Genomic DNA, 9,146 nt, shown 5'->3' with positions numbered 1-9,146 from the left:
ACATAAGGGGCAAAATTCGACGTCATAAAAGAACCTCACCACGTAAAATGTAAAAACAGCACGTCAAAGGAAGACCTCACCGCGTCGTGATGGAAACGCAATACATAACCATCAAACCTTGTTACATAATGACAAAACCTCACCACATAATGACAAAACCACATCACATAATGCCAAAACCACACCACAAGACAAAACTTCAAGACCAATAGAATAAAGAATTATACTTAAGAATGTTATGGCTATCCATAGAAACTGGTGGAAGCATGTGGGGACCAAGGTCAGTGCCTGAGCAGGAGGTGGTGCCCTTGACCCTGTATGATTTCCTACTTTTTTTGCTGAACACCATGAAAGAGGTTTGTTTAGACTGGTACCCACGCCCATGGCAAGTATGAAAGGGGCTGTCTTTACACAATACAGTCAAGCAGATTATGGAGATGTGCTGAAGGTATTCTTGACTGACTTGGCCCCTTTCATCTGGGATTTATGTGATGCTTATTTTTCTGAGTCAAACTGTGAGCATGCTTAAAAACTTCACTTTAATTGATTTTTCTGATGCTTTTCCCTGCTCAGGTTGCCTTCAATGTTGAAGTTGATGCAGACAGCATATTCCCTTCAGCAATTTCCAAAGTTTTTAAAGGCATTCAAGAAAGTTTGCAAAGTCCGTTTTGGCGTGTGGATTTCACTCAATTTCCATTTCAGAGAAGTGTGATCCAAGCAGCTAAATATCTTCGTAATTATGCCACAGAAGTGATCAAAGAGCGGCAAAAGGCTGTGTCAAATGGGGATGATGTTCCAAGAGATATTCTGTCACACATCTTAAATGTTGCAGAAGCGGAGCCTACCTTAACTATGGAACACCTTGTCGATGAGTTTATCACCTTCTTCATAGCAGGTCTGGTAGTTTTTATTTACTGCTGTGGACACCCTTGATAATGGATGATTCCTGAGATACAGACTGCAATCATGGACAAAAGGGTTGGGAAGGTAGCTTCACTTTAGAGATTACCCCCTCCCACTTACTAATGTTGGATTTTCCAGGACAAAAAATGGTGACTTTTCTTGCAGGAAGAACTCCAACATTGAATATAGGGGAGGGGGGCCACAAGAGCATGGTATTTCCCAAATACTTTGGCCAATAGTGAGAATAATCGAATTAAGTTTGAAGTGAACTGATGCCTGCAACCTTCCCAACAACTTTTGACCACGATTGTAGTCTTAATGAAACATTGATTCACAAATCAAACGTGTTTCTTGAATTACACGTGTATACTTGACCCTTGATATTATAAACTATCAATTTTTTTCCATGGGCAACACTCCACCAATGCCGTTGAGTTCATGTCTAAAGTGACATTGGGGAGGACATTGCAGATACAGGAGAGAGTGATCAAATTCAGCTTAACATACGCTGTGATGGGCAAAGGCATTGCACAACAAATTGGAGAAAATGTTGTAGAAAACTGAAAGGAGATTTTTGTGCAACATTCCTTGCAATAATTATTATTGACTTGTTGCTCTGTATGAACACTCAGCAATACCTCATGCAACTTGTCTTATATTTTCATTGGATTATTAAAGTATTATTGCTTGTCTCACCATGTTGGTTAATACTTGTGGTGTTGGTTGTAGTGTTTTGATTGCATACTGCCAGTGTTCTTCAGGCGATGAGGTAAACTGGTTACGCGTCACCTTATAAAGCTCAAATCTCTGCTCTCTGATTGTTGGTTTCCACAGTTTTGATTGGTGCATTTCTATCCTCGCTGTTTTGGTGAATTGCTTCTTCAAGAGTAGTCGAAACGACGTGAGCTACATTGCAAGTAACAACATCGCGAGATAAACTCTAATACTTTGATATTATATCCATCCTGAACAACCAAAACGTATTCACAAAATATCATTGGGCGAGACAATACTTGACAAGTGCACAGTGCACGTGTACAGGGTGTTTCAAAAGTTCGTTCCGATTGAAAATTGCATTTTGTCTCAAGACTTTAACGTATCTTTAGGCAAATTGAAACCGATTCAGTTAATAAGTTTATATAAATAATTTTTTGAAGCAATTTCAATCTAACATTTTGAATAAATGACAATACTTTTGAATTTTCGCACTCAATGTGCAAGGGCGCGTGCTATGTCCCGCCATATTTTTCGCGCACATTGTCTGTTTACGTATTTATTGCCTTTTTTTTCTTGATTTTCTCTGCTCTTTCACGGAAATCACAGTCACTGTCAGGCCATCATTGTTTGTGCTAGAGCTCAGGCAGCTATTTTACGGTCATCTGGCCATTCGGTCAAAGAAATTGCCAAATTGTTTAAAAAGACCGAACGTCATAAAGAAAGTCCTTCAAGGACAAACCAAGGAGCGGACGGCCGTCTGTTTTCACAAACTATGCGAGAAATATAATCACGAATGCTAAGTACAAACGTAATAATCCAGCAAGAAAGATTGCTAAAAAACTTCAACATCACAATATCAACGTTTCCAGCACAACGGTGTGGAGATTGGCCAACAAAGGGTGGAAAGCTTTCAAGCGAAAGAAGATACCACTGTTAAGTGAGAGGCAAAGAAGGCCTCGTTTGAAATTTGCCAGGAAATACTCCAAGCTCACGGCTGAGGATTGGGGGAAGTTTTTATTTACAGATGAGTGTTGTAAGTATCTAGCTCATTCCCCGAATCCAGAAAACCACATCGTATGGGGCCCTCAGGAGTGCGACGTTCCCGCGGCATACTAGGTGAAACAAAGTGCGAAGGTGATGGTGTGGGGAGGTATGACGGGTCGTGGTCTGACGAAGTTACCCATCTTACCCAGTGGCCAGACCTCAACCTCCAAGTACTGAATCAAAGAAATTGTAGAAAACAGAAGCGACACCGTTAACCTCAAGGCGGCACGTTACAGACGGACCGACGAAAAAAAGCTGTTTAGCTCAAAGAAGGCAATGACCTTCAAAGGCGGAGCAGACAAGGTGTCAAACGAATTTGCCAAACTTTTATACCCATGGACGACTTGCCCGCAAACTCACCTGATCTGGACATCATTGACGAGACAACGTACAAAGATCCAGCCCTTAAAACACTGGACGAGCTGGAAGGCGACTACGGTTTGGGCGAAAAAATGCCAACTCTCGACACGCTTCAGGAACTCGCGCCTTATTCTGTACCGCCGCTTAGAAAATATCATAAAAAATAAAGGAGGCCATTCTGGTGACTAATATTTAAAATATTCGATGTAAAATCAATAAGGAATAACATACTTAATTTTCCAATCTTACAATTGTCCCAAGAGAAAACAAAAACAATGCTTATGCAAAATTTAGGGGGACAAACAAAGAGTATTATGGTATTTTCCGAAGTGGGCTATTAGGGTCAAACCTGGACATATCTTGGAGGCGAGTGCCCTTGCGACTGCGTCTTCCCTTCTTTCACTGGGTTTATGTAGCAGCATGGTACATGCAGGATGTTGAGGTAGCAGCATCAACGCCAAATTCACTAGGTGTTCGTAACGGCATTTGCAAAGCCAGCAGCTAGACCACTTTGCCACGCCACTTGCACAGTCCTCTGGGTTTTTTTCTCGTACCTAAGTCATCCTTTTGTCTTTAACAGGCCAAGAGACCACCTCAAATCAGCTGTCTTTCACTCTTCATGAAATTCTCAAGCACCCTCATATTGAAGACAGGTATGCAAAAGAAACTTAACAGAAATTTCAACATCACAGGTAAAGTAAATTATTATCTTTGCAATCCCTGACATAATCAGTTCTTTAATTAATGAGGTAAGCATTCGGGTGCCGCAAGAACCAAAAGTGTAAGTGTTGTAATCGTTATGAAGAAAGGTGTGTAGCAAAGGGCGGTTTTTTAATTAAAAGATAAAGGATGACAGTAGTCTTGAACAAAGTTAGCTGCGGAGTTGCTTAATAGGCCTTATTCACGATAGCCGCCATGTTGGTTTTCGTATTGTCATGCAAATTAGCAATGCGTTATGCTGGGGGGCAAACATTGAAAAAAAAGCAAATTGCGGAAAATCGGCTCAACGAAATATTGAAATAACATTACAAAAAGTCCATTTTAGTATTTAGAATTAAGTACCTTTTATAAAACTTTTTTATCTTTTGATTGCCTTTGACATTTTGACTTTCTGCTTCGTTAGCTGCTCATTTTTCACTAAAAAAACGTCGAAGTAACTTGTGTAATGATTGTATTGTACTGCTTAGGTGATAAACATTCAGTGAACGTTAAACAAATCATCTGTGTGGCTAAGATTTTCGTTATAACCTCTCGAACTTGTGTTGTTTGCCCCCTAAGAAGTGTGTAGCTAATTTGCATGATAATAGCAAATCCAACATGGCGGCCATCGTGAATAAGGTCTATTAAAAGAACATCCATGTGACGGTGTGAAACAAGACCTGCCCTGCATCGTGCAGCCGGACAGAGAGCTAAATGGTTTCTGTACGTGAACCATAACAGCCAACATGCCTAGTTTACAACAACAACATGATCGGTGTACTCTAGTTACAAGGGAACAGGAAGATCAAGAAAGAATAGACCTTATTCATAAATGGCGGTCACATTTATAATTCTTTTGTCCACCTGCAAATTAGCCTACCAAGCCTCATTTTAGAGCAAGAATTCTTTTCAATTCACTGTATGGTATCGAGGCTTGGTAGGCTAATTTGCACTTTGACAAAAGAATTATAAAGTGACCGCCATTTATGAATAACGTCTATTGGATAGATGGAGCAACCTCGTTCCCAGGGTCTCTCTTCTCTGCCTTCATTGTACACTGGGAACGAGGTTGTAGGTGGAGTTCAAGAAACTCTCAAGGACCCCCAAGGACCACAACATGACACTGAACTATGCTCCCCCCCTCCACCCTTCCGTGCCCATCCCGCCTCTTCCCACCCCTCCCTAACACGCCTTGGTACAAGCAGAAGGAAACGATTTATTATACAAATGAAATGCCTCACTTTTGGACTTTTTGGCACTGCAAAGATTTGAAAAATTAGAGTTGGAGAAAGTTCTTTTCCTTTAATTGGTGCATGTTGGACCTATTTAACAATTATAGGCCGTATTTTCGATTTTTGTTAATTACTGCTTGGTTCGTTCGCTTGGTTTTTCTCGTTTTTCAATAGGCCAATTCGAAAAATACCATAATACTCTTTGTTTGTCCCCCCAAATTTTGCGTAAGCATTGTTTCCAGTTTCTCTTGGGACTTACAATGGTCCCAAGAGAAAACAATAACAATGTCTATGCAAAATTTGGGCAGATAAACAAGAGTATTATGGTATTTTCCAAAGTGGCCTATGAAATACGCGGACAAAATCCAGAGGTACAGCCAAAAGCACGTGACCTTGAAGCGTGTAACTTGCAACTCTTTTCCTTAGAACAAAGCTTGGGATTTTAGGACACCAATTTTATGCCCAAATATGGACAAAAATAAGATCGAAGCTGCAAAGGCGGGAAAATGCACGACTGAGCTACGTTACATCCAAATAAGGAAATGTTTAAACATTACTGAAAAAACCGCTGCTCCGAACCAGAGTTAAACGCTTCAAGGTGATCAGAGAGCGTCTGGTACAGCATAATTGACTTATTTCTCGATAGAGACAAAACCAACGTGGAGGAACACTTATTTTTCCACTTTCTGGGTTATCCAAGAAACGAGTATTTATGTTCTATTTATTGAATAGTTATTGAATATTAGGACTGCCATTTTATTGTTTACAGTTGTATGTTCTTGGTTAGAGGTTGATAGAGCGACTTTCGTATGACCTTGAAAAAGTGTTCGCAATTTGTTTCACGGACCAATGTTTGGCAAGATTAAAACAAAGCTTCTCCTTATTCCTGCCAAGGAAACTCTGCCCTAATATGGGCAGTAAACAATACGATTGCCCAATCACATTACTGCATTTCAAATGACGTCAAGCGAAATGTCGATCGCTTTCCAGAAAGTTCCATGGAGAGATGACGTTGTATGCATCCGCGTTCGCTACGCCAATGAAAATTCGTGCTCGTTTGTTTTTGTTCGATAAGCCAATTAACTGTTCTGCATTTTTGTTTACGTTCTGTTTTCACGTTTATTTTTCAAGGTCATATGAAAGTTGCTCTATTGCCTCCCAAATAACTTCGTCTCATTATTATTTATTGATTACTGTAGAATTGTTCAAGAAATTAATTGTGTTCTCGGTTGCCGTCAATTCGTTGAATACAAAGACCTTGGAAACCTTCAATACTTGGGGCAGTCTCTGAAAGAAGGACTGAGACTTCATCCAACGGTGAATGGAACTTCACGAATAGCAACAAAAGACGAAATGTTAGGCGAACATTTTATCCCTGCGGGATCTTCAGTCACCTTAAGTTGGTATGTATTACATCGACTTCCAGAGCTATGGCCCGAGCCGGAAAAGTTTGATCCAGATAGGTTTTCTCCTGATGCCAAGAATTCAAGCAGTGGCCTAGGATCTGCTTATTTCCCGTTTTCCATGGGTCCGAGAACCTGTATTGGACAGACATTTGCCCAGTTTGAGGCTCGAGTGCTCATGGCGAGGCTGTTACAAGAGTTTAAATTGACATTGTTGCCAGGGCAAAACGAGATTCAGCACGAAGAGAGACTGACCATGAGGCCTAAGGGCGGAGTACTCTGTCTCATGAACAGAAGACGCGAAAATGAAGTGTAACGGTTTTTTTAATCGTACTTCCAAGTGTCATCTCGTGCACATGGTAGAATTTTGGCAAATATCGCATACGACTGCCTCGGGACGAACGGTTATGAAGAAAAGATAGAGGACGAGAGGTTAACCGTTGTATACTCATCTTTTCATCTAAACCATAAATTGGGTTGTTTCACGTTCTTGTCAACGTCTTAGTGACAGTGATGTTTCATTATCAACACAAGCACAAGCATAAAAAAGAGCAACGTACAAAGACGCACAACAGTTTCAGGTTTCTTCTTTTAAGTTTCTATTAGTCTTCTTTTATTTTGATATTTCACGTTTGCTAATCCTTTATATTGAGTGTCAACAAGTTGAACTTCATGGGGCACGTCGTTGCAACATATCTGGAAACATGTACCCGCAAGACTTTCATGTGTTTGCAAATGTTGTGTCCCTGCTACATTTCCCCGCTTCACGACCCTAATGCATGTCGCCTCAGTGTGTACTACACACCTTTTTGTCGCTGCAACATGTCCCTGGAAAACTCTTCGTGTCTGCCCACCTTTACTCTAGTCAGCCTTTGACGTCATTTTCTCCTCTATCCAGCTCTCTCAAAAACTCAAAGTTAGTAATGACGGAGCCATTAAACAGGAAAATTCCAGTTAAAATAATCAGGTGCCTTTTTGAAATCAAGGCTTAAGACTTTGGTCGCTTAGTGTTTGGTTATTATAGAGCGGTTTTCAATTGAGTGTCGAAAGTAATTAGTGAATTACTTTGGTTTATGATTACTTCACTCAGTGATTGGTTCAAAGTTTTCGCGCCATTTTTTCAACCAATCAGAAGTGAAACCAAAACCAATCGTGGCTCGCCCGTGCACATTTTCCCGCGCTTTGTGTCGGCTACGTGTAATTACTTCGAGTTTTCATTGGTTTACCGGATTGTCTCCATCCTTTTTGATTGGCCAAAGTAATTACTTTGGTTTTGGTTTTACGACACTCATTTGAAAACCTCTCTAGTTTTCAAATCCAAACTAAAGTAAGAATTGCTTTTTTTGGTCGCAGGGGCACTGAAACTGTAATGCGCATTCATGTAGTCGTTCTCCTACCCCAATCTGAAGGTGGCTATTATCGAAAACGATTAGGCCTCCCGTCCACATGAATACGGCGTTTTCGGTCTCCAGACTAGATTTTTGAAAACGAAGGTTTATTGTGTTCTTGTGGACGGGTGCAACGGAGGTTTTCGAATTTGATGACATCAGGTTCGAGTCTATTCCCTGCGAAATTAGCATTAATTCATGTAAGGAACATGACGTTCAATCGAGTTATCATTCACTTCTTCTTGGTCTCGTGTCAGCCCTTGTTGCCTATTTACAATAGACGTCTTTAAATTGTGTGCTTAGTTACCTTGCCTTTAAATAAAAATGAGGCTGGTGTAAACCTTGTTATGATACAGAGCTCATTGCTTTTCTTATGTAAATTCTTACACAAAAACATTAACATAAGAAAAGAAGGGAGTTCTGTATCATAACAAGGTCAACACTAGCCTCACTTTCATTTAAAGGCCAGGTAACTGAGCATACAAATGTAAAATGATCTAGAGAGGTTGTGCACGGCTGCCATGGTACATAGCAGGAACAATGAAAATGTTTTGCATTAGAAAGAACATTTGTTTCCATAGGAAAAAGATTCTATTCTTCCTGCCATGCAACATGGCTGCCGTGCAAAACCTCTATTGTAGGTTGCCTCTATACAACTATGTGTATGCTAGAAAACGGTTCGAGATTTTAAGGACAATTCTGTTGCGTGCCGTGGAGAGGGTTCCGTTGCACTGACGACTAAGGCGATGAATAGGTGGTTTTCACGTTACGTCATCGCCGCCATGTTGGTGAACGAAAACAAAAGATCTCTCGATCATTAGCTCCTTTTTTTCGTCCACCAGCAATTGTACAATGCATCATTGTTATCTGTGTCTCTAGAAATTGGTTGCAAACCACCTTTTGCGAGACTGGGACAGACATGCGTGTAGTAGGACATTCTTGTGAATAACATTATTATTTCTGAGGATTGGAGAGAGAACTTATGCCCGTTTTAAACGTCGCATTTTGCATGTGTCGAATGTAATGCAAATGACAAAAATCTATTCTTTTCGCCTATTTGCATTAGATTCGGCACATGTAAAATGCCACGTTTAAAACGGGCTTTAGAATAAACACGCTCTACATTACAGCTGGAGAATGCCATTTTTTTTTAATCGTCCTTGGTCTTGGCCTTCAAAGTCCAAACAAAATGAAAAATGAAATATAGTTTAACAAAAAAAAGAAACGCTTTCTAAAGCCTTTACTCGGAATACCATGTTTCGCAGAAGTAGGTGGAAGAGTTAGAAACATCCTCAAGGATTGAATGGACGAAAGCGATGTTCAAATTTGCTAAGTACGGAACAAAAGAAGTGAAAGTGAAGTCTGGAGGGCTCATGACAACGGATAACGTATGGGCGAAC

General features: G+C 40.4%; 1 protein-coding gene across 1 annotated transcript in view; it reads left to right on the top strand.

Moving 5' to 3' along the window:
* Positions 1 to 7,004, top strand: part of LOC137980358 (cholesterol 24-hydroxylase-like) — a 10,370-nt gene extending 3,366 nt beyond the window's left edge. Inside the window, exons 2-4 of the mRNA XM_068827771.1 lie at positions 574 to 895; positions 3,605 to 3,677; positions 6,155 to 7,004. Coding sequence (XP_068683872.1) covers positions 574 to 895; positions 3,605 to 3,677; positions 6,155 to 6,674 — 915 coding nt within the window. The 3' untranslated portion in view covers positions 6,675 to 7,004. The remainder of the gene's footprint in view (positions 1 to 573; positions 896 to 3,604; positions 3,678 to 6,154) is intronic.
* The last annotated feature ends 2,142 nt before the right edge of the window (positions 7,005 to 9,146 follow it).

This window comes from Montipora foliosa, chromosome 12 (assembly GCF_036669935.1).
Source record: "Montipora foliosa isolate CH-2021 chromosome 12, ASM3666993v2, whole genome shotgun sequence".
In the NCBI taxonomy this organism is placed as follows: domain Eukaryota; kingdom Metazoa; phylum Cnidaria; class Anthozoa; order Scleractinia; family Acroporidae; genus Montipora; species Montipora foliosa.
Note: the sequence above shows the minus strand (reverse complement) of the source record. Positions and strands in the feature narration are given on the sequence as shown.